The sequence below is a fragment of the Microcaecilia unicolor genome, chromosome 6, assembly GCF_901765095.1.
Source record: "Microcaecilia unicolor chromosome 6, aMicUni1.1, whole genome shotgun sequence".
Taxonomy (NCBI): Eukaryota; Metazoa; Chordata; class Amphibia; order Gymnophiona; family Siphonopidae; genus Microcaecilia; species Microcaecilia unicolor.
In genome coordinates this window covers 157,787,826-157,814,634 of record NC_044036.1, presented here as the reverse complement: position 1 = coordinate 157,814,634, position 26,809 = coordinate 157,787,826, and the positions used below count along the sequence as shown (strand labels likewise).

The window sequence follows — 26,809 nt, the reverse complement described above, 5'->3', positions numbered from 1 at the left end:
AACACTGCAACAAATTAAAATATAGAACACCTCAAAGAATAAAACAAATGACAGTAAAACAAAATAAAGTGTCAGTTAGCACAGGAGCATTTCAGCTTCAATAGCTTTTATGAAAAGTTAAACTGCAGCACTTTTTAAATCATACATTTTTTTAAGCTGCTTAATTATGTTATTGAATTTGCTTACAGTTGTGCATGGCTGCAAAAGTGAAACACCTGTGTTATGATTTAAAAAAGATGAACTTGGAGACAAACCAGAGTGGAAGAACGTGAGACACCACTAACCAAACAGGGAAAACAAAACAGTACTGTGACCAAGATGATGCTTCCAAAGGCTTCAAATCAGAGCCTTATAGTAACACCGTTTTTAAGCCATTTACTTCTGAAGAGTGATCTGCATCTTTTTAAAGACTGCGTTGTCTCTCTTTGTGCCAACATATTAATAACAGATTCAGGGGTCTTTTTACAACACAGTGGCAAGCCCAATGCAGGCTTATCGCTTACTAAAAAGGAAGTACCGCCAGGCTACTGCAGCAGCCCGGCAGTAGTTCCCATCCCCAGCATGTGTCATATCCAGTGCTACAAAAATATTTTTATTTTTGTAGCACTGGATATGACACACTCTTCAGAAGTAAATATTTTTATTTTTGTAGTGCCAATTTGTACCCAGCAGGCACTGCCCAGTTACCGCCGGGTTAGCGCAGGAACCCTAACTGCCAACTCAATGGGTGGTGGTAAGTGCTTCCTCCTGAAATAGCCGTGCAACAAGTACTTCACATGCCGCATGGCCGTTTCCTGAAAAAAACCCCAAAGACCTGCCTTTTACCCACTATGGTAAAAGGGGGCCTCGGCGCGCGTGAAAAAAAACACGTGCCGACGCCAGTGCAGGCCCTCTTTTGCCACAGCTTCATAAAAGGACCCCCAAGATTCCAACCAGGACTCCAGAGGCAGGCACTTTGCTGAAACACCGTGCCACGTTGAGTCTTTATTAATAAACTCAAAGCTTTGAATTATATCGTCCCCATTGAATTCTTTGGAAGTTTCATGTTGTTCACATTACTCTTTTGTTTTCCCTTAAAACAAATAAAGCCATATGTAATGAAGAAACTTATGTAAAACCCCCCAAAATAGTTTGAGATCCTAACTTTATGCTTCTAAATTTGTGACCTATTTTCTGCCAAATTTAGGAGCCTAATTTTTCAGCTGAAAAGTAATTATAGCTACGTCTTGCAAGGTTCCGCGTTAGGAGTTACGGATCAAGAAAGGGATCTGGGTGTCGTCGTCGATGATACGCTGAAACCTTCTGCTCAGTGTGCTGCTGCGGCTAGGAAAGCGAATAGAATGTTGGGTGTTATTAAGAAGGGTATGGAGTCCAGGTGTGCGGATGTTATAATGCCGTTGTATCGCTCCATGGTGCGACCGCACCTGGAGTATTGTGTTCAGTACTGGTCTCCGTATCTCAAAAAAGATATAGTAGAATTGGAAAAGGTACAGCGAAGGGCGACGAAAATGATAGTGGGGATGGGACGACTTTCCTATGAAGAGAGGCTGAGAAGGCTAGGGCTTTTCAGCTTGGAGAAGAGACGGCTGAGGGGAGATATGATAGAAGTGTATAAAATAATGAGTGGAATGGATCGGGTGGATGTGAAGCGACTGTTCACGCTATCCAAAAATACTAGGACTAGAGGGCATGAGTTGAAGCTACAGTGTGGTAAATTTAAAACGAATCGGAGAAAATTTTTCTTCACCCAACGTGTAATTAGACTCTGGAATTCATTGCCGGAGAACGTGGTACGGGCGGTTAGCTTGACGGAGTTTAAAAAGGGGTTAGATAGATTCCTAAAGGACAAGTCCATAGACCGCTATTAAATGGACTGGAAAAATTCCTCATTTTTAGGTATAACTTGTCTGGAATGTTTTTACGTTTGGGGAGCGTGCCAGGTGCCCTTGACCTGGATTGGCCACTGTCGGTGACAGGATGCTGGGCTAGATGGACCTTTGGTCTTTCCCAGTATGGCACTACTTATGTACTTATGTACTTAATTTAGGAGCTTATAATTTATACTTATAAACGTAGACCTACCATCCATTTGCCTAGATTTATGAATGGAGCACTGAAAATCATTGCTAAGCTCCCATCATAAATTCACACCTATTGCTACCCACTTTTTATGCTACTAAATTTAGGAGTATAGTGAAACTTTGAGCATAAATTTAAAGCACTCAAACCAAGATGATCAAAAGCCCCGCGCTGTTCCAAACAGCGCTCTAAAAATAGCGCTGGAACAGCGCGGGGTGTTATTAGACCTATGATCAGAGATAATTGCATGCAAATTTAAGCACGCAATTCTCTCTGATCATGGGGTAGAAGTGCGGGAGAATTGTGCCAGAGCATGTGCTCAGCACAATCCTCCTGCACTTGTTTGACAGGTCTGGGCTGTCAAAAGCCCAAACCTGTCAAACACAGGGGCTGGAGGTCCACGGGACCACCAGACCCCAACTACCCCTGCCCCGAGCAAGGCAAAACGGGGGCTGGAGGTCCAGTGGACCTCCGGTCCCTTCCACAATCCCCCCCCCCCCCAGGTTCAGGAAGGGCTGGGGATCCAGTGGGTCTCCAGCCCCCCCCCCAACTCCCCTCAGCATTTCAAAAAAAGTCCCTGGTGGCCCAGTGGGCGCCCTCCCCCCCCGCCGAGCGACAGGGGAGCTGGAGAAACTCCCTTATATGGTATGAAGCCCTGCCCAGCGCATCCCAGGAGACACTGGGCAGAGCTGGGGGGGGGGGGGGTCTTCGGGTTTGCTTTGTTGGGGGGAATGGGGGCCTGCTAGCAGGCAAATGCATGCTGGACAGGGCTCACCATTCCTCGCCAATGGTCTGCAAACCCTAACGCCAGCTCGGAGCTGGTGTAGGGTTTGCTGCGGCTAGCGACCCAATCTTTGGTGCACTGGTTGCTGATCATTGGGGATGAATATGTTTAGCCCTGTTTTGCATGCATTTGCATGCTAGTTGCATTCAGAGCCTTCGAGCGCGTTGTTTCACGCGCTCGAGGACTCTGATCATGGGGTGGTAGCAAATGCCGGTGCTAGTATGGCGCTAACAGCCTCTAGTGCCGGCGTTTGCTTCTGATCATCCCTATGTCAGTCCTAGTATTTTTTCCAAAGAGGTCAATTTAGGAGCATAACTCTCAAAGGGATTCTTTTACTATAGCTTAGTTGCATTCTAATAGACAGCATGCGCTAAATGCTGCAATCCTATTTTATACCTATGGGCCATGTGGCTAAGGTTAAGAAAAAAGGGCCTAAAAGTTAGGCGCAGAGATTCTTTGAATATTGGGCCCATAATTTAGTCTGCCAACTGGATCTAGATTTGTATTACAGGGTTGATCCAGTCCTGGGTAGTTCTGATTTCTCCGTTGCATTACCTAAGAAAAGCAAGACTACAAGTTCCAGCATGCACTGGGGTAAAGATAGGTCTGGATCCAGTTGGTAGCCTGACCCACAATACATACTGCAGGTGTTCTTTTAAAACTGGAGGTGCTAATTGGTGCTATACTTACTGAGAGTTCTGAAAAAAAATGGGTGGTAATTGCTTTCATTTTTCACAGAGGGAAAGGGAACGACCTTTACAAAATAATCTGTTTCAAATTTCAAGTTCAGAAAAGGTTGAGATTCCAGCACCTAAACAAGAAAAAGAACATAGTTTGTACCCATGTACATTTAAAAAGAAACTTGCACCCTCTACATGTTCCCTCAGATTCTATATAACACGCCTAGAGATCCGCGCTGATAGCCAAGATTATTTTGTAACAACGTGTGTAAGTTAATTGGCTTAAAAACTCAATCAGCATTGCTAACAGCACCTAACAAGCAATAATGAGCATTAATTGAAAATAATTAGAATTTACGGGCACAACTCCCTAAGCGTATTCTGTAATGCACTGTGTCTAAATTTTAAAAGGGGTGTGTTCAACAAGATAAGCTCTTAGCATAAGATATGATGTGATACTACATATATATATTTGCTCTTGATTTGTCAATATCAGTATATTGCTTATATATACACTGTCTCCCCTCAAGGGTTCACCGCAGTTTACCAAACAAAACAAAGTACAAAAACAATATAATAATTCAGTAGCTCTAGATACAATAAATATTAAAATTAATATCAAATCAATTATCAATAAGATATATTATGTATTAAGCCCAATGTCAAATTAACAGATTCATTATCAAATAAAAAGGTTTTCAACTTATTTCTAAAAGCCAAATATGAAGTTTCCAATCTCACTGCAGTGGGCAGAGGATTCCACAAAGCGACTATAACAGATGAAAACAGAGTATTAAAAATTCATAGAAAACGAATGCATCTAGGAGTGCAAACTAACAAAGAGAGCCGCAATTGAGAAGAGTGACCAAATAGAGAGTCTATAAGAATATTATTGAGCAGAGCATAGACCGTAGAAGGCTGCCTGGCACTATCCTTCTTATCCAACTTCTGAAGTTGTCACTGAATCCCACTCCAGCCCATCCAAATCTGTCCAACCACGATCAGGGCACAGACTGTAGAAGTCTGCCCAGGGGGTAGCTAACCGTACACACCCATTTACACAATGGGCTTCTTTATGTCCTAACCATTTATAAAATGTTTTGAGAAATAATGTGTAGCACTTACTGTTCTTCTGAAACTCAAATTTAGTTGCTTTGGGTCCTTCAAAACAATTTGTTGGCATAACCTTCCCTCTGATTTCAGTTCCTCTAATATGACTCGAAAACCTTTTATGAATTCAATGCCTGGAACAGAGAAACACGTATTAAGATCATCAGTATTTCAACACCCAATAGCAAAATGTGGAAATCTCTTTTCATGCCTATACCTATACTTGTATGAAAACTTGGCAAATTCTTCTGAAAAATAAAGGATTTCAGAGTTTACATGTTCATGGTCTCTCACTCCCCCTCAAACTGGACCCAGAACATGGCATATCTTATGTTCTTAATGTTGGTGTTTGTAACAGATCATTATCCAAATTCATGGTTGATATTTTCTGTCCCTAGACGTTGAAGTTGCTACTAATTAGATATTCCCAGCCCCAAAATAACCTTCAGGTTCCACCAAACCAAAGTCTCATACATCAAAAGGGAAAACTGTTAAGCGGTAGGCCCCTGATTTACTGAATTCTCTTCATTTCACAAAGAGAGAGAGAGAAATCAAGAAAACTGCTTTGACCATTCTTTGGGTCTGCAATCCAGTATCTACAATGGCAGTTTTCAACATATCACAGAGAAAAACCTCAAAGACACACAACTGGCTTCTCCACATTCAGGGTAACAAAAGCACTGCTTGTGTCAACAGGCTGACCATGGAAGGGAGGAGTCCAGATCTCTTGTTACTTAAAGACCCTCAGTTGCAGTTCTTACTTCATGCTTTCAAAGGGATTAGCCTCTGATCAGTACAAGAGAAAGAACACCAGCTTTGTATCCCAGGGAGATTTGATTTAGACCAATCTGCAGATTTAGATTACTAAACTCAGAGCCAGTCTGCTACTGAAAGGGCTGAGTATCAATTTCACATTCTTTCTTAATGCCAGGAAACAAGTAGCCTACAGCTTCCCCCCCCCACCCCCCCCATCACTTATATTTTAACTCAGAGCAAGGGTTTTAAATGGCTAAAATATGACCAGGAATTCAGAGACAAAATGGAGGAGAATTTCTCTTTGACTTGGGGCTCAATGGATGTAGACCAATGGCTATATATTATGACTAACAAAGGTTCATTTGCCAGTGTCTCTAATAAGTCCTTTCGTCAGGTTATCCACAATGGACACGGAAGGAGTGCAAGTATACAGGACGGAGTCTGTTGGAATTTCAATAGAGCATCCTGTAGCCTACGAGAATGCAAATACAGACATGCCTGTTCCATAGGCGGCACATTCAACTGCAAAGTGTGCAAAAAAGACCACAGACAAACATCCGCTTCAGCAGTCATGATAGCATTTTTCCAAAAAGCCCCCTCACCTGTGCAGTTAGACAAAATCAAGCCATAGTTGTCTAGATACCACCGAAAAAGTAATACTCAGGTCCTCTTGGAGGGTTTTTCAGCGGGTTTCAGAATCCCTTACTCGCGTGATATAGAAAGGAGTTATGCCAGAAACTCAGTGTCCATTTCACGCTTATCCTCCATTGTGCAGGCAAAAATAGATAAGGAGATTAAGTTGGGTAGGGTTGTGGGACATTTTGAACACAAACCATTTGACAAGGTGGTTATATCTCTCCCTTGGTAGTGGTGCCTAAGAAAGAACCGGGAAAATTTAGGTTGATTCACAATTACTCACATCCAGAGGGGGGTTCAATGAACGATTTTCTGACCCCTGAGGCATGCTCATTTCAGTATGCTTCATTTGATCAAGCGGTTCGATTGGTAAAACACTGTGGACAGGGAGCATCCATAGCTAAGGCTGACATTGAGGCAGCTTTTAGGTTATTACCAGTGCACCCCTATAATTTCCCTATCCTGGGTTTCCAATTTAGGGCAAACAGGGAGAAGGAAATGTCCCAAAGAACAAACAGAAGTCAAATATCTTCCAATAAATTTATTCTCCTTTACAAGTCACGAGTCATCTGGACCCGACACGGTCCATGTTTCGGCTGTTATGCCTTCTTCAGGGGTCACAGCTGAGGATGTGTGACCATGGTTACTAGGAGAAAATGCCTCGTCTAGAATGGAGTAAAATAGTGTGGACCTTAAAAGCATAAAAATGCACATAGTGATACCAGCTTTCAAGGTCCACACTATTTTACGCCATTCTAGATCAAGAAGAATAATTCCTGACTGAAACAGGAAACCATTTTGAGGAATGGGTGATAAAGGCTTGCTTTTACTACACAGGCTTATAAAAGGACATTTAAGTCAAATTGGTTTCCTTTCAGTTACTTACCAAGGGCATTTGCTGTCCAATGGACTATTACTGCAACTTGGTTGTTGCATGCGTACTGGCTGATAGTTATGTTCTGGACGTCGGCAACCACCTGCTTTCCTACTGAGTTCATAAAAGAGGTACAGTCTGTAACACAGGAAAACAGACAGCGAGTGAAACCACAAGTTAACCTAAACATACCTAATCTAATTAGCAACTTGTATGAACACTTTCACACCACACAAACTTTATCCAAAGAACCAACTGAGATCATGACAAAATCACTACCAGGTCAATGCTTTTTATCACCTAAGAACACCCATATTAAAGGATAACCACGATGTCCCTTCAACTGACACTGTCCTTGGATATCTCAGCGATATAATGATCTAGAAAAAGAATGGGGTACTGGCAGGGTCGGCTTAACCATCTAGCAGACTAGGCAGTACCCAGGGTGGCAGCTTCTGGAAAAAGGCAAAGAACAGCTGAAGGCAAAACAATAGGTCCTCATACATCAGCAGCACTTACTTTGATTGGGCAGTTTTCAAATAGGGTAAATGTCAATTGGAATTTGGCCTTCTATCGTTATCTATGAAATGAAGTTTAATATTTACAAGTATGGGGGTTGATATTTAAAGTGTTTCAACTGGCCAGAAATGGCTTTTGGCTAGTTCAGGGCTGCTGACAGAGCTGCCCGGGGCAGGACCGCTGCTGCCGCCGCCCTGGGGCCCCCCCCCCCCCCACTCAGGATTCAGTCACAGTTGCCGCCCCTCCCTCGCTCGCTCATTCAGGCTGCCCCTGCATGCACGCAGCCAGACTTGAAAGATTGGGGGGGGGGGGGGAAGAGCTGAAGGTGGGCACAGAAATTGAATGGGCTTCCTCTCATTTGCCGTACCAAGAACTTGCAGCGCGGCTTTGTAAAAGAGGCTGACAGTGCGCAGTAATCAATTACTACAAAACACTTCAATAAGTACCTGTATATATTATGTAAACTGCTTTGAATGTAGTTGCAAAAAAACACAGAAAGGCGGTATGGCAAGTCCCATTTCCCTTTCATGCGTTTTGCAGCAAGACTTTTTTCCTGTATTACGCGTCTGTTAGCCCTTAATGGGGTTTAGTAAAGGAGCCCTTAAGCTTGTATCTGAGGCAGTGGAGAGTTAAATGCAGGGCTTTTTATGAGGGGGTACTGAGTAAACACCTTTTCCATTGTCTGTTAAAATTGACCCATGGTTCCTAAGTTTTAATGCAGGCTCTACACACCAATTCTGCCTTGTCATAGATTCTGTGACTTGTTGCAGGGAGCCTGGCTATTGTGGAGTGGGTCCCTCAGTGATCACCCCACTCCTGAGTTACAAAATGCTATTCACCACTGAAATCAGCTGTTTTCCATCCATCTGCCTTTCTTAGAGCAGCAGTTGTTTCAGACAATCCATCAGAGTTGCACATCACGCTCCTACAGAAGGTCTGGCATTGCAACTCTTTACCGCCAGTGGGTAATTTCTCTTGTGCTTGAGATGCGGCCTCCGTGCCCCCCAACCATGTGAAAAAGTAATCCTGAAGAGCCTATGAGGCCTCACTTTAGACAAATGATATGGAATGAGAAAATATTTTCCAGTTCTAACTAAAATGAAAAAGGTTTGATTCTGCCAAAATTCAGAAGGAGATTAGGGGCCATTTTACTAAGTTGTGCTAGTAAATGGGCTTAGCGTGCCCCTTATGCGGGTATTTTCTGTGCACTAAGGGCGAAGGGCAACTAAAATGATAGCGGGGATGGGACAACTTCCCTATGAAGAAAGACTAAGGAGGCTAGGGCTTTTCAGCTTGGAGAAGAGACGGCTGAGGGGAGACATGATAGAGGTATATAAAATAATAATGAGTGGAGTGGAACAGGTGGATGTGAAGCGTCTGTTCACGCTTTCCAAAAATACTAGGACTAGGGGGCATGCGATTAAACTACAGTGTAATAAATTTAAAACAAATCGGAGAAAAGTTTTCTTCACCCAACACATAATTAAACTCTGGAATTCGTTGCCGGAGAACGTGGTGAAGGCGGTTAGCTTGGCAGAGTTTAAAAAGGGGTTAGACAGTTCCCTAAAGGACAAGTCCATAAACCATAACTAAATGGACTTGGGAAAAATCCACAATTCCAGAAATAACATGTATAGAATGTTTGTACGTTTGGGAAGCTCGCCAAGTGCCCTTGTCCTGGATTGGCCGCTGTCGTGGACAGGATGCTGGGCTCGATGGACCCTTGGTCTTTTCCCAGTGTGGCATTACTTATGTACTAAGTCCATTTCTAGGGTAGCCATAAAAGAGGCAATTTTTAATTACATCTTTTTCTGGCTGTTTGCTAGTGTTAGCACTAGCACATGGCCATTAAAAATATTTTACTACAGGATCTTCTACCGTCTCCTATCTCTAAACGCACTACCAGTTAGCGCAGCGGTAATGTCAACGCGGAAGCTGATTAGCACATCCATGCCCATTCTCTGCCTCTGACACACCTCCTCAAAAAAAAAAAAAGTAGGGGCCCTTTTACTAAAGCGCGGCAAGCCCACCGCGGGCTTGCTGTGCGCCAATCTGGAACTACTGCAGAAGCCCGGCAGTAGTTCCCACCCCCCCAGCGCGTGCCATTTCCAGCATTAAAAAAATATGTCCTATTTTTGTAGCACAGGGGCTTACCTGTCGGTAATCGCTGTCCGGTTACTGTCGAGTTAGCACGGGAGTCCCTACCGCCATCTCAATGGGTGGTGGTAAGATCTCCCCAATCCCCCCTGAAATGGCTGTGCGGTAAGTGGTTCACTTACCGCATGGCCATTTCTTTTCAAAGAACCCCCCCCCCCGGCTTTTTACATGCCACGGTAAAAGGGGGCGTCAGCGTGTGTCACAAACACACGCTGACACTAGCGCGGGCCCCCTTTTTCCACAGCTTAGTAAAAGGGCCCTTTAATTAGGCAACACATTTGGAGTTATTCAAAATTTGGATCCTTTTTCGTGTAGAGAAAATGATATTCAGTTGCTTTGCTTCTCCGAGTATTTGTCGGTAAAGCTGGGTAAGCCGTAGAAAGCTCAAGCTCACCAGCCAGCACTGGCTCAGCTTGTCATCCTTATAGACCATAGTCCCAGAGCAAGCCAATTCAGCCACTGTACCCTCTGCTCACAGCCAACAATGAGGCGGGGAGGGGGGGGGGAATAGGAACAGCTTGGGCTCTGCAGCTAAAAGAGGCTGTCCCCTGTATGAAGCCCATTCCTCCAGTTGAGTAATGGGCTAGCATAGAAAAGTCACATGAATGCAGAAGCCACATGGGCTAAACTCCAGTAAGCTGAATGCTTATGCTTGTTCAAAGACTGGCAAAATTTGGACAGGCATCAAGCATTCAAACAATCAGAGCCTGGCCCATTTGCTTAATTATTTGTGTTTCTATACTGTTCACCATGACACATGATTTAGACCAGTGGTGTTAAAATGTAATCCTGAAGGACCGCAAACCAGGCCTGGTTTTCAGGATAACGAATACGCATGAGATATATTGACATTTAGTGAGAGCAGCGTATGAGGATGTATCTCTTGAATGTTCATTAGAGGTATTCTGAAAACCTGACTGGATTGCGGTGCTCCAGAATTGCAATTTGACATCCCTGTTTAGGCAGTTCACAAAAAAAATAACATTAGAATACAATTTAAAATATAAAAAAAATAAAAACACAGATCTGACTTAATTAAAAAGCTAATACCAACTCAAAACAACTAAAAACAAGACATAGGGAAAAAAATGTAATTACTTTTAAGCCACCTTTAGTAGAGAGGTGTGGTAGCCATGTTAGTCCACTTTTAAAGGTAATTAATAGAAATAAAACATGGAAACGAAAATAAGATGATACCTTTTTTTATTGCAGATAACTTAATACATTTCTTGATTAGCTTTTGAAGGTTGCCCTTCTTTGTCAGATCGGAAATAAGCCAATGTTGTAGATGACAGTATATATAAGTGAAACACCAAAGCATTCCAGTGACAGTCTAACAGGTTGGGGGTGGATAGGTGAGAGATAGGAAGAGTTGGGTGGATGAAAGCCACCTTTAAAAATCACAGTAAAAGCCTTTACTCCAGCCAGCTACCATGGTCATTAGGGCCTTTAAACTGGAAATGCTCACTGTCTGGTCACCCCTGACTATCCCTCCACCCCCTTTCACTGCGCTGTACTAACATATGCAGACAAACTGAAACCTACATGAGTTTGTACTATTTAAACTCAGTGTAACTGCAGTGTTTCTCCACTGAGCTGATTGAAAGCTTGTCATATGCATTAGGCTAATCCAATAAAAAGGTGTCACCTACAGCTTGGTTGTTGACCCTTCCACTTAGCCAAATAGAAAAGCCAGGTTTTCAAAGAGTTCTAGAAAGTTAACAATCCATGCAACTCTTCACAGGAGCCAACCTTTCAAAATGATTGGGGGTGCTAAACGCAAAACAAATTACCCTTCACTGGACACAGAGTTTGCTTAATATTGGGGTGCCTCCATGCCACTCTTGTCTCTGTGCTCCTGTCCTGTTTCCAGCACAGCTAAGGAGGGAGGGTAGGAAGAAAAAGAGAGGAGGTGAGGAGAATGTAGGGCAGAGGGTTGGGTGAGGGAAGAGAGAGATGGCAGGGGATACTAGACAGAGGGGGTAAGGGGAGTGAGGGGGTTAGAAGGATGCTGGCAAAAGGAGAGGGGAAATAAAGGGAGTCAGGGTGATATTGGGCAGGTGGGGAGGAAAGGGGGCTCAGGAAATCACTGAGCAGAGGGTCAGGCTGTTGAGGGATGCTCAGCAGAGGGTGGCAGGAGACTGAGGAGAACGTGAAACACGGTTGTCTTTGCCCTGAATTTACAGATGGCACAAAGTGGAGAACCAGCTCTCTCACATACAAGTTGAACACTATCATTATATGAAAATGTACTTACTGTCATATCTGAATGTGATATTTGGTAGTTCAGTGTTTCGGCTGAAGAAAGGTAAGCCCTAGAGAAAAATAAAAACTACTCAGTTTTTAAAAAGTTAGACTTGGCATATTAAAGATTTAATATTTGCATCTATAACTAAACCTGCTGGAATTTTTGTCCAAAAGAAAGAACGTCACCATAACTTCTTCAATCATCGGCCTCAAAAACCCCCGATACACCCTATATGTGGATATCCCAACGCGTCAATTTTTTTTTTAAAGTTTGCTACAAACAAACAAAAATTGACACGTTGGGATAGCCACATATATTTATTTATTTATTTATTTATTTTATTTGTTGCATTTGTATCCCATGTTTTCACACCTCTTTGAGGCTCAATGTGGCTTACAATACATCATGAGTAACAGAAATACATGAAAAAGTATGCATGTAGTGATAACTGCAGGATTTTGGGTAGTATGAGAATGATAAAACATAATAGTGTTTCAGCAAACAAACATATTAAGAAGTATCTAAGAAATACACAAGAATTGTATAAGAAAGTATACATTTAGTAGTAGTAGTAGGGTGGATCGGGGGTTTTTGAGACCGATGATTGAAGAAGTTATGGTGACGTTCTTTTTTTTGGACAAAATTTCCAGCAGTCTTGCTGTGTGTCACCTTCTCTGAGGTCTTTCCCCCCCCCCCCCCCGTTTTTTCTCAAATTTTCCCTACTGAATATGTAGTATCAACTGATTCCTTTCTTGATTATTGTCGTAGTACACAGGCTTGAAGTGAGTCCCCCCATTCTTTTTTGTTACTCATCTATAACTAAACACATTTTTCATACTTGCCTATTTGCTACTGAACACTGCAGGGAAAACATGTAACCCATTAAACCAAAAGCTACCAAAAGTGGGGTTACAAATAACAGAAATAAAGGCTATAAAAATTTGGAAAGGCAACTTTATTTTTGAAAGTTTTATGTATTGTAGGGTAAAGGCAATGGGACTGTGCAATTCTTTTCACAACTTTAATATATTTTTCATGTTCTACAAACAACCAAACAGCAGCAGTGATCCAAGGAAGGACAAACACAGAAAGAGTTTATCCAAATGTCAACCTTAATGGAAACAGGACCCAACCTGGTCAGATTTCGGAAAAACCTTCATCAGGAGTCACACAGGTTTCCACAATACATTCACAGATTCAATGCACGTACTGCAATACCTGCATAGAAAAAGCTGTGGTCCAATTCCAAAAGTCAGTAACTTGCTGCTGTTTGGTTGTCTGTTCTGCTTCCGCAGTAGTCTGTCTCCTGTTTCTGTTTCATGTGCTACAGCCTAAAAACTACAGGTACCTAAAGTAGGGAAAGTGATTTCTGGGGTTAATTACTTTTTTTATTGATAAACGTATCTCATTTTTTAAAGACCTAATTTGTCCATACCTGAGTCTGAAATTTTGCAGAATTATACAGTTGATATCCCTCTATCTTGTAGTATAAATAAATCACATCCCCTATTTTTGGTACCTTTTCATTCAGCAGGTCACATATATTAAGGCAAATGCTGAAATTTCAAATGATAGCTGATACTCTGACAAAACAAACAAACAAACAAACAAAAATTTCCAGAAAGGTCTTTATCTTCAAAATAACTGATATGATTCTACCAGCAGTGCCTTTAACTGAGCCCAACTGAGCAAGTATATTTTATGTTCGAGTATATAACAAATAAATAATAAGATGGATCATGTACAAATGACATTTTGGAGTTGACAGAACTCCTGGTTTTGATCCCCCAGCCTGGCTTAGGCTACTACAGTCAGCCAGGTTTGGAGATGCTGCAGTGTCAGCAGCCACAAGACCTGCTGGAGGGAAAGTTTCAGTCATTAATATAACGATAACAATTATTTGAGAAATAATTTCAGACTGCAAAATTAATTGGGCAGGGGCGGTGTCCGACAGATGAAAGAGACTATGACTGTTTTTCAGTCTTGGATAATGTTTTTCTCTGATGCTTTCTCTTTATTTTTAAGTATAATCCTTGATCCAGTATTTATTTTGTTTATTTTCAGGACTTGATATACATACACAAGTGATCCCTGAGATGACTATCGTGGTTTACAATCTCTAATCAACACATTTATCAAGTAATTAGTTGGGAATTTCAGGTATAATTCTTTTCTTTACAAGCAATTTTTACATCATTAAATTTCAGTTCAACAAGTCGGAAAGAATATACAGTATTGCCCTGGGGAGGGAAGAGGGAACAGTGTATGGATAAAACAGAAGTTCTATCCCCAACAGGTTCAACTTCTTTCTAACTACTACTACTACTATAAATCATTTCTATAGCGCTACCAGTCGTATGCAGCGCTTTACAATTGAACATGAAGAAAAGACAGTCCCTGCTCAAAAGAGCTTACAATCTAAATCAGGACAGACAGACAGACAGACAGGACCAATAAAGATAAGGGTAGGACAGACAGAAGGACACATAGGGAAAGGGACTATTGAAGAGAGGAAGACAAGATAAAGGTTACGAGCAAGTGACAAGTTAGGAGTCAAAAGCAGCATCAAACAGGTAGGCCTTTAGCCTGGATTTGAAGGCGGCCAGGGATGGAGCTAGACGTAATGGCTCAGGAAGCCTATTCCAGGCATAAGGTGCGGCGAGACAAAAGGAACGGAGTCTGGAGTTAGCGATGGAGGAGAAGGGTACAATTAGGAGAGATCTGCCTAGTGAACAGAGTTCCTGGGAAGGAGTGTTCGGAGAGATGAGGGTGGAGAGGTAGTGTGGGGCTGCAGAGTGAATGCACTTATAAGTCAATAAGAGGAGCTTGAATTTTATATGGAAGATGGCCAGCCCTCACTCCACTGTCCCCAGACTGCGCAACACATGTGATCAACTGCTGGCTGTAGTCTCAGCTGCTGGCACTGATTTTCTCCTTTAGCATTTGCTTGTCTGGGACATGCAGACACCTCCTTCCAAACGACGACTCCACGGCCCATACAGCATGGCCCGGAGTACTGCAACCAAGGATGTGATGAACAGTCATGGCTAGGAGATATCTGGATTCTCTAAGGAGAGCCTCTGCGTTTATCGCCAGCTGATTTCTACTGCGAGCTGAAAACGCTACCACAGCCTAAAATACCAGCTCAGCCTGGCTCGTCTTACATTAGGGCAAGAGCAACCAAAGATCTTGTTTAAACAGACTACACCCAAAATAACATGCACTAATGATAAAACCAGCAACAACCCATCATCCTGACAAGGAAGCCCAGCCATCCACAGATTGCTAGGTGGTCCTGGGTAATTCCCCTATTTCCTTTTCTGTATTTCACTCTTTTGCCACAAAACAGCTGCACAAATACAAATGATTGACATGGGGGACAATTTTCAAACTGTCAGCCGTGCACATGGCTATAGCGTACAATTTCTATGGAAAATAACATGCCCCTGGGGATGCCTTCTCTCAGTCCATGCTACAGAAATCCCACGCGCAGTTCAGGCCGCATTGCTTGGTCAATTTTCAAATAGTCAACTTAGGAGCCTATTTGCTAAACTGTGATCCTAAGCCTCGAGCCCTCTGAGTGCCTGAGGTTAGGGGCCTGCCTTTAGGGGGTTTAGTTAACTGTTCATCAGTTTGAGGAGTGGGTGTAGAACAGATAAAAAGGGAATGAATACAAGAAAAAGGGTTATGTTTTGGGAGGGCTAGATAGGGAGTTCCCTCGCTTATCTTTTTATTTAAATTTAATTAGTCTACAAGGTCCTTTGCCAAAGAAAATTACTGAGTCTAGGGGGCATACACACCGAAACGTTTTACAGTTACTGCAGATTAACAGCCAAATTTAATGTGCATTAACTGCAAAACCTTTGCATTAAAAACCTGTTGGAGACATTCCTGGCATCATGCCATTCAGTGAACGCAGTGAAATTCCTTTACCGCATACTGAATGAGGGAGGATAGTTATCAACTTAGGCTACTGTTAAGTTGGGTTATTTTACCACAAGTCAGTTTATTTCAGCACAGGGTCTCACTGCATAAAATGTGCTAAAATAACCCGACTTCCCCCATGAATGGCAGGTAATGCAATGCAGTTAATGGATTCCCTGCTCCCTTCCATAATAGAGGTTTAACACTAGAATTACTGTGTGCTCTCAAGGTGCTGTGTTAACTGTTACTGTTGGCTTGCATGGTTAGTATGCAGTAATTCTCATGCTAAACTACTAACGTTGTTTAGTAAATAGGTCCCTTAGGGACCATTTTACAGAGCTGAGGTACAAAGTGGTCTGTGCTAGTGTGGGCACATTAAATTGGCACATGCTGGGCCATTTTTGTACTGTGGTGGGTATAAAGGCCTTTTTTTAATGGGGCAGTAAATGACTGTGTGCTAAAATTAAAAGTATTGTACGGCTATTTACTGCCTGAGCCCTTACTGCCACCTATTTCCTTGCGGTAAGGGCTCACATGCTACTTGCACGGTAACCAGGCTGCGCTGCCGATTACTGCTGTGCCAACTCGGAATTACTGCTGGGCAGTAGTGCTGATTTGGCGTGTGCTACCCGCGCATTAGCCCTAATGCTGCTTAGTAAAATGGTCCCTTAGTGAGGTAAATGGCTTTGAAAATTGCCCTCCACGTAGGTTAACAGTGAACTTAGGCAACTGGTCCCTGTAAAACTTTATCCTGCTTTACATGAAGTAATAATCTGCATTGCTAAGACCCCAAAACTGCATTTTTTTTTCTGGAAACAGTGAAACCTGAGGCAATGAGAGCCATAATTCTTCACATTGTCTTCCTCCTCTTTACAAGATCTCAAAATAGAGCAAACTTTCTTTGATGGCAGTTGTATTCTCAGAAGGCAAAGGGGCTGTACGATGCTATTTTAAGAACACTGCATTGTATTTTGCAGTGGTTTTGTTAGTATTTGCAGTGTTTGTAGCTTTTTTTGTTTCAAAAAAGAACTTATGCTATTTGTAAATGACAAACTGAACTGGACTAGAGTATAATCCCATGTAACAGTGTATTGATTTTATGTTCTAAATTTGACATCCTTACCAGCAGGATCTTCAGCTAACCTGCTGTCTCCATTTTGCTCTACATCAGCTATAAACTTATATGTTCCACTTACAAACTAGATAGACAGACAGAAAGAAAAGGGGGTTCTATAAATAACGCTTTCAAAAACGGGTGCCAAAAAAAATTGGTCCTAAATGCTACTCTATAAAGAGCACATGTGCTTAATAAAATAGCGCATACCACTGGATCCTATATATTGTGCCTAGCGTTCTGCGCCAAAATCCAAACACATTCTATAACAACTCGTGTAATTTAAGTGGCTGAACAAGCTAGTCAGAGTTTTTAATAGCACTTAACAAGCAATAATGAGAACTAATTGGCAATAATTAGAATTTACGCGTACAACTCACTAAGCGTATTTTGTAATGCACAGGGCCTAAATTCTAATGCACCGAGTCATAAAGGGGCGTGGTTATAGGCAAGGAAATGGGCGTTTCATGGGCATTCCAAAATTTACGTGCAGTTACAGAATATGCCCCCCACCCCGGCGCCTAAATCTGCATGTCAGTATTTATGCCACATTTTCCTTGGTGTAAATGGATGCGTGTAGGCGCTAGGATATCAAATAAGCATATATACTGTGCCTAAATCAAGCTGCTGCTTATAGAATATGCTTAGGTGGAAATTTATTCTGCGTGGATTTTTCAGGCACCATATACCAGGGGCGTAGCCAGACCTCACGGTGGGAGGGGACCAGAGCCCAAGGTTGGGGGCACATTTTGAGTGCCGCCCCCCCCCCACTGCCATGCCTCGCCACCTTGCCCCCCCATCGCCTTGCCTCACCCTGACAAATACCTTTGCTGGTGGGGGTCCCCAACCCCCGCCAGCTGAAGCCTTCTTCAGCACGGTCTCCGGCGCAGCCGCGTTCACTGCCTGCCCCCTGCTCTTCTTTCTTTTTGCTCCTCCTGTGCACGGTAATGCTGAGCGTCAGCATGCACAGGAGGAGCAAGAAGAAGAGCAGAGGGCAGGCTGCGAACGCAGCTGTGCTGGAGACCGCTGAGCATCAGCGTGCACAAGAGGCGCAAGAAGAAAGAAGAGCAGGGGGCAGGCAGTGAACGAGGCTGCGCCGGAGAACGTGCTGAAGAAGGCTTCGGCTGGCGGGGGTTGGGGACCCCCGCCAGCCAAACCAGGGGCCCGGACAAAATTTGCGGGGGCCCAGGCCCCCGTAGCTACACCCCTATCATATACAGTACTTAGCCCACAGCGCTGATTCCTGCACTTAACTTTGGGTGTCAGGCTTGAAACCTAGTGTAAATGCAGGACACCCAAGTTATGCGCGCTTACCCAGTATTATATAACTACGCATGAAATTTGTAGAATGCCTCTGACATACCCGTGCCCCTCCCGTGGCCACGCGCCCTTTGGGGATACACACTATGGGACTTATGTGCCCTGCTTTATAGAACGCAGCCAGATGTGCATGCACATTTTAACGGGTACCAATTAATGTCAATACTTGGCTGTTGGCACCCAATTATTGATGGTTTAACAGCTTGTTAACCAATTAATCTGTGCGTGCATCTCAGCAGCACACCCAGATTTAGGCACCATATATAGAATCCAGGGGAAAGTGTATTTGATTTTGCATTTGCTGTTTCAGTTGTCTTGGTTGGAGTAGAAAGGTGGTATAAAAGCCTGTAATAGAAAATAGAATTGAATTACCCTAGAAATTTCCATCCAGCTATCTCAAGAGAGGACAGCTGGTTACAGATTAGTCACACAGTATGCACAAAATCTTCCACAGGACAAAAGGGAAATGGAATATTATTACTATTACTACTATGATTATTAGTTTTTGTTCAGTAGTTTCTTCCAGCTCCTTCGGGCTTCCAGATTAATCAGAGTCGAGCTCAGTTTGGCAACAGCACATGGACATTCATTTACAACTACCTGGAGTCAGGCTAGTGCACCATGGTAAGTGAAGTCTGACACAGGAGCATCAAAGTGCGACGATACAGAAAAAAAAAAGGATTTTTAAAGGGCTGTTTTAAAGGGAAAGCTAAAGCACTTGCATATTAATTTAATTTAATTTTATTTTAAGGCAACCCCTCCTTTTGCTTCCCACACAGTAGATGGAATAGAACACAATGACCCTGCACTGCAGTAGCAGAGTTAGAATGCACCAAACTTAACATAATTTTGTAAAATTTGCTGTGCCTCCTCTCGCAGCCAGCAAAGCTCATGAGCAACTCACATCCAAGCTAAAAGGAATATCAAAACATCAGTAGAATACTCTGAATATAATAATCATAATTATTATCGTGATCTACATAAACTATACCAGATGTACAATAGTGCTCTACAGAGACACATAGGGGGTTCAAAAAACAGTGCTAGAAAAATAAGCGCTAAAGCATATATGGAAAAATCCTATATAATAATTTGCACCTCCAACGTTCCATCGCTGTCTGGCTGCCTGGGTTCGTAACATCTCATGACATCAGCCAGCCTCCAGGGTTCCATTCAGCCTCACTGTCCACCCTCACGTCAAAAAGTAATGACGTCAGAGGGCGGAACAGTGAGAGGGAAGGGAAATCACTGCGGAAACCCAGGCCAAAGTACTGGCCTGCTTATCCGACATTGCTGCCTGGATGTCCAACCGTCACCTGAAACTAAACATGGCCAAGACGGAACTTATTGTGTTCCCACCCAAACCCACTTCTCCTCTCCCTTCACTCTCTATCTCAATTGATAACACCCTCATCGTCCCCGTCTCATCTGCCCGCAACCTTGGTGTCATCTTCGACTCCTCCCTCTCCTTCTCTGCACATATCCAGCAGATAACCAAGACCTGTCGCTTCTTCCTCTATAACATTAGCAAAATTCGCCCCCTCCTCTCCGAGCACACCACTCGAACTCTCATCCACTCTCTCATTACCTCTCGCCTTGACTACTGCAACCTACTCCTCACCGGCCTCCCACTTACCCATCTATCCCCCCTTCAGTCCATCCAGAACTCGGCCGCACGTCTTATCTTCCGCCTCAACCGATATACTCATATCACCCCTCTCCTCAAGTCACTTCATTGGCTTCCGATCAGATACCGCATACAGTTCAAGCTTCTCCTACTCACCTACAACTGCACTCAATCTGCAGCCCCTCCTTACCTCTCTACTCTCAACTCCCCTTATGTCCCCACCCGTAACCTCCGCTCTCTAGATAAATCCCTCCTTTCAGTACCCTTCTCCACAACTCTAGGCTTCGCCCTTTCTGCCTCGCTTCACCCCATGCTTGGAACAAACTCCCTGAGCCCATACGCCGGGCCCCCTCCCTACCCATCTTCAAATCATTGCTCAAAGCCCACCTCTTCAATGTCGCCTTCGGCACCTAATCACTACACCTCTTCTCAGGAAATCTTAACTACCCCAACTTGACATTTCATCCTTTAGATTGTAAGCTCTTCTGAGCAGGGACTGTCCTTATTTGTTAATTTGTACAGCGCTGCGTAACCCTAGTAGCGCTCTAGAAATGTTAAGTAGTAGTAGTAGTAGTAGAGGCGAGCTGACGTCAGGATGTTACCAAAAGAAGGGAAGCCAGCCAGGCCAGCCAGAAAATGATGAGGTACAAAGGAAGAGAGAATCGCGGCACATCAAGGGGAGGGCAGGGCAGAGCAGAATAGATGGACATGGATGGGATGGGCAGAGCAGACAGGAGAGAAGAGAATCGCGGGCCATGGATGGGAGGGCAGGGAAGAGGAGAATCACTGGACATGGAGGGAGGGGATGGGATAGGATGGGAGGGGAGGGGAGGGAAGAATCGCTGGAAATGGAGTAGAAGGGATGGCAGGGGATAGACAAAAAAAATCACTTACAAAAGAGCCTTTCTAGGGCCCATTTCATTGTTGAGGAAACGGGCTGGGTTCCACTAGTGTATTAATATTTACAAACCTCAACTTGCTATTTTCAGAAAAACATACTACACGTCTCTAGTAGGAACTTATCAAACGGGAACTAAAAAACAATTTGTGAGTGACCACATGAGAAACTCACAGAGGGATAAACAGCATTTCCATGTGGTACCAGCTGCTCATTTCTTTCTGTTCTCACAATGCAAGCCTTCTCTTGAAATATATTTACTCCCTTCTAGCAATTCAGAACTAGGGGTGGAGACAAAATAAAGATGGCAGCTTTTTTTGTTTAACAGACAGGCAATTTAAGACTCTCCAAAAGCCAAATAAGTACATCTTGAGTGGAATGTTAACCAATGTTTATCTATTCCTACCCTAGCTGAGATAATATTTAAGTACCTTTCTGACTTCATGTGACACTTTCTTTAAATTAGTTCCCTTATTTTCTAACTCCTCTTACTGTCTTACGTATCTATATGTTCCATATTTGCTTATACCCAACTCTGTCTATTAAAATATTTTATTGTGTATTGTGTTGACATTGTAATGTAATATTCTATGCTATACTTTGTATTGTTATTTGAATATTTTTACTACTGTAGTTGTCTATTGCTTATATTTGACGTATTCTTGCTGTACACCGCCTTGAGTGAATTCTTTTAAAAAGGCAGTAAATAAATCCTAATAAAAAAAAATAACAATACATTTAAAATAGTGGAACATCTAACACATTCTGAAGACTTAACTCTATTCTGCAAGACACCCTGCTATAAAACTATCCTCAAATGGCGCCCAAATCTGGCCGTGAAAACAACAAGGCAAATGTTCCACCAAATCCAACATGGAGGATAAAAGCAAAGCGAACATAATAAGAAGATAAACTGTCTTTATTTAAAATCCAAAGGCTGTGCCCGGCATGGCTGCGTCAGGGGCTAAGTTACTAGTTGGTGGAAAATGACAAACTTCATCACGTCTGGTTCAACAGATAACAAGGTTATTACGTCTGCCTTGTGCTTTTATCACCCAAATTTAGGCACCAAAAAATGAGCGCTAAGTCCTATTCTATAAAGGGCACTCCAGGTTGGATGCTTTGCACCAGGATCCATGACTAATTTTGGGTGCAAGGATCATTGCGCCTAAACTAGATGCGGATTCTACAACACTGTGCACAAAGTCTAGGAATGCCTATGATCCGCCCATGCCCCTCCCATGGCCACACCCCCTTTTCAGATCCACATGCATCTTTATTGAATCCCAACTAGGAAGATGCACACGTAATTCTAATTGTTGCCAATTAGTGCCAATAATTGTTAGCACTAATTGGCTCATTGTTCAATCAAATTGTGCATGCAAATTGAGCACACTCCCAAATTTGCTTGCACAATTTTGAGAGCCATATATAGAATTTGGGGGATAATGGACAAAATGCATGCTACATTTAGAAGGCTTCCTGTTGTTCCTTCCAAAAATAGCAGGCCTTTAGAACATAAATGTCCCTTAATGAAGATAAGTGCTCAAAGAGTATGCAGAAAGAAGAACTGGATTTAAATCATCAGGAGACTTTGTGGCTAGTGGAATGCGCTTAGAGACCAGCACACAATCCAAAATGCCTGAAGAGCACTTCTAAGGGCCTGCAAGAAACCTGAAACAAAGTTTCTTTTGTCTGAAGAATATATTTAGAAAGAAAAAGTTCTGAAGCACCCATGCTTGGAACGCCCATTAAATAAGTTATAAGACATCATTTGCCTCTAGGCTGTGTTACCATCTGGCCATCTGTTCACTTAATAGCAGGAACTGTTCCAAAAGCAGATTGTTACTTTAATTATTGGGCCAAGGACTGCACAGGCACATCCCTGTGTTCCCTGTATTTTTACCTGGTACTCTGCACAGCTGTTTCCCCTTTAGATATATAATACAGCCTTTACTTCCACATTTCACCACATAATTCTTGTTTATTAAGTTTTTCATCTTGGCATCTACCTCAACTCTATGAAATTCCTTTTGTAGTGATAAACAAGATACAATATGGTTCTGAAGCATGCCTCCATAATTTCTATAGCAAGACACTCAGACCACATTCACATATATTTACGGTAGCTAGTTTTGAACACTTCTACATATGAGATTCTTTACATTAATCAAACTGTCACAGTTCAAGGAAGGTGAGCCCTTGGACCGCAGTTGGGTTAGTGCTGCCCAGTCAATCCGAGGGTTAGCCAGGTCTCCAACTGACAGCAGGCAAGTCACCAGGGCAAGGCCCAGACTCAGCAGGAAGTGGAGAACAAGTGACAAGATAGGTAAGGCTGGGCTGGAGACAGGGCAGGCAAAGCAACAAGGCAAGGCTGGCTTGAAGTGAGACTAGAAATTAAACCAATATTAAGGATTAACAAACTATCACTATTCTTCAAAATATATATAAAGCCTCAATTACGAAGAATAGATTATTATGAATTACCATAACAGTTATACACTATTAATATTTTAATATCACCAATGAAAGGGAAGAGAGTACCTCTCAAAGTAATTGGCAAAAAAGAAAACTCTCAAAAGAACACAACTATAACTCTGTGAGGTGCATTCGTATTGTTTGAAAGGGTAAGGGAAAAAGCCTCTGATTCAAGCCCAACCTCCAACCCAATAGTTATAGGTTAATAACAAGGGTGGAGTTTTCATGTATGCAAATGTTGGGTATATTTTTCGTCATAGGCAAAAAACCCTTTGATATACATAAATGCTATCTCCACAGAGTATACGAGGGAGCCCAATAAAGCATGAAAGAATCAAATCCAAACTTAGCTTTCAAGTGCGAGTTCAGGGAAATGTGTGAGTCACTAGTTCAGCACACCGACTGTGGCCATAGTTTCGCTAGAGAAGTGCTATATCAAGGCATGAGTAACCAGAAGTAATCACTCATGAACAAACTTCCTGCATCATTCTCCACATCATTGTTAAAATATAACCTTAAACAAGTCGTATGTCCTCCTAATAGATTATTGTTCACACCTTCTTATACTGTCCAAAATCATTATCCAGGGAGGAACTTAATGTTTATAATCCTTGTGGAGAAATTAACAATTTGTCCACGTCGTTCTGTGTTATATTTTTCTCCTCAGATCACTCGTGATCACACCAATACCTTTAACCATGGAGGTGCTTAATCAATGCAGTTCAAATGATGTTTGTATTTTTCCAAAATGTTATCCCAGTGAAGATCTTTGTTCAATATATCTTACAGCTTACACAGGACTGTGTTTCACCATTGGCGTCTTCAGGAGCTGTTCAACTATCACTGCAGTTCAGTGACTTCAAAGTATTCAAAAAGATTTTCAACTGCCACTCTCTCCTAGTAACGTAAATTTGTTGATTTCTTCATCATTTTAAGCGCTATACCTCAGATGGAAGACTGTTCAGATCGAACTGCCCTTCCTCACGTTTGAACCATCAAAAACTGTTATGGTAATAAACAGAATTTGATATTGTATTCATAATAATCTATTCTTAGTAATTAAGGTTTGAAGTGAGACTAGGCAGACTCAAGGCAGAGACCCTTTAGAAGAAAGATCCTGTTGCCCTAAATGGGCCAGGAGGGCTGACATCAGCCAGGCATGCCCAACCCATTTTAATAATGGCTTATGGACCTTTCTTTTAGGAAGCTATCCAAAACAATTTTAAACCCTGCTAAGCTAACTGCTTTTACTACATTCTCTTCCAAACGAATTCCAGAATTTAATTACACTCTGAGTGAAGAAATATTTTCTCCGATTCGTTTTAAATTTATTACTTTGTCGCTTCATTGCATGCCCCCTAGTCCTAGTATTTTTGGAAAAAATAAACAAGCGAGTCACGTCTACTCGTTTCACTCTACTCATTATTTTATAGATCTCTATTTCTGCATCAGTGTAAAAAAGTCTGAAAATGCATGAAACAGCTGGAAGACAGATCAGTGCCCTTAAAACCAACAATTAGGAAGTCAGAGAGTTAAAGGCTTTCCTTGCTTTTTGGCTTTGCTTTTTTCATGGGATTTATTTGAAGACTATGTTCTTTCCAAACCTCAAGCTGGCAAGTTAGCAAAACAAAAAAGTGCTTCCCATTGATTTTAACCCTTTATCAGGTCTGAATATCAATTTACTCACCTTTGCTATATAAATAAAATTGATTTGGTGCTTGTTAATTCATTGCAAACTGCTGTTGCCAGCAGAATAGGAAACAGTTCACTGGAGATGTGGGGTCCTTTTACTAAGGTGCGCTGAAAAATGGCTTGCAGCAGTGTAGGCTTGGGTTTTTGATGTGCGCCGATCCATTTTTCAGCACGCCTGTAAAAAAGCCCTTTTTTTAAATTTTTTCTGAAAGTGGACATGCGGCAAAATGAAAATTGCTGCACGTCCATTTTGGGTCTGCAACCTTACCACCAGCCATTGACTTAGCAGTAAAGTCTCACCCAGTAACCGGGTGGTAATGACCTACGCATGCCAAATGTCACTTGGCGCGTGTCCGATACACACATCCGAAAATAAAAATGATTTTTCGGCCGCGCGCCAAAAATGAAATTACCGCAAGAGCAATGTGATAGCCGGTCGGTAACTCCATTTTGGCGCACGTTGGGTGTGCATACAGCCTTATGCGGCTTACTGAAAGGGCCCCTGTATATCTCATAGCACAAAGCTACATAAGCATGATGAACAGCGTTAGCAAAAGTTACCGTAGCTGATATAATTTCAGAAAAGGTGGACAAATGCCATAGTCCTGTAAACCAATAAGAAACAGTAATTCAGTCCCCCCCCCCCCCCCCCCGACTTACTAACAGTATTTTCCCCCATAGTGTTGGTAATTTGCTTTCAAATGTCACTACTGAAAGAAAAGACCCATACTGAGTAACAGGAAAGGAAAAGAACACATGACAGCATGCTTGAATAAATGTTAAACCCATCCAACTGATTGCAATACAACACCAAACATCAGGTCCCACTCTGCTAAACATCAGTATCAGCTAACCCAAGGGAAAAAGAACTTCCGATGTTGAAAACAAATGTGCTAACAACATTCCAAAAGTTCTTCTGCGGTCTAGGAGTAACTGATGGAAGATAAATTAATAAAACATTTTCGTTGTTGTTCATTAATGCTAAAATAAATCACTTTGGAACTAAAAAGCAAACACCTATTACAATAACCAGAAATGCTAAAAGAACAGCCCGCAAATTCCTTAATCTACACTTCCCCAACTGTAAACGAGTAAAATACAAGCTAACACATGCGACTAGCTTCTCCTACATGAGCACATAGCTTTGGAATGCGCTACCAACTGACCTGAAAACGATTAACGAAATAACTAACTTTCGCAAATCTCTAAAAACCTCTCTCTTCAACAAGGCCTACAATGGGAATCCATAACTTAATCATAACACTGCACCACTTTACCCTATTCTGATAGGTATCTTCCTATAACTACTACTACTACTTAACATTTCTAGAGCGCTACTAGGGTTACACAGCACTGTACAAATTAACAAAGAAGGACGGATCCTGCTCAAAGGAGTTTACAATCTAAAGGATGAAATGTCAAGTTGGGGCAGTCTAGATTTCCTGAGTAGAGGTGTAGTGGATAGGTGCCGAAGGCAACATTGAAGAGGTGGACTTTGAGCAATGATTTGAAGATGGGCAGGGAGAGGGCCTGGCGTATGGGCTCAGGGAGTTTGTTCCAAGCATGGGGTGAGGCGAGGCAGAAAGGGCGGAGCCTGGAGTTGGCGGTGGAGGAGAAGGGTACTAAAAGGAGGGATTTGTCTTGAGAGCGGAGGTTACGGGTAGGAACCGTCTGTATATAACTGTCTGTATAGATCTTTTTCTCATCCCTGATCTTGTTGTAACACCAATTGTATTTGTTACCCTGGAATGGCGATGCCATAACAGGTTTTTGTAAGCCACATTGAGCCTGCAAATAGGTGGGAAAATGTGGGATGCAAATGCAATAAATAAAATAAATAAATAAATAAATAAATAACACGTGGAGGGGCATTTTCGAACGAACGTCTAAATCTGAACAGGAAAGGTCATTTT

At 42.4% G+C, this 26,809-nt stretch overlaps 1 protein-coding gene across 2 annotated transcripts in view; it reads right to left on the bottom strand.

Moving 5' to 3' along the window:
* IL17RD (interleukin 17 receptor D) overlaps positions 1–26,809 on the bottom strand; it is a 108,826-nt gene that overhangs the window by 32,377 nt on the left and 49,640 nt on the right. For both annotated transcript variants that reach the window (XM_030207307.1, XM_030207308.1), the window contains exons 2-5: positions 11,853–11,910; positions 6,932–7,057; positions 4,669–4,787; positions 3,554–3,674 (exon numbers count right to left, since the gene is read on the bottom strand). In XM_030207307.1, the coding sequence (XP_030063167.1) occupies positions 3,554–3,674; positions 4,669–4,787; positions 6,932–7,057; positions 11,853–11,910 (424 nt within the window). The remainder of the gene's footprint in view (positions 1–3,553; positions 3,675–4,668; positions 4,788–6,931; positions 7,058–11,852; positions 11,911–26,809) is intronic.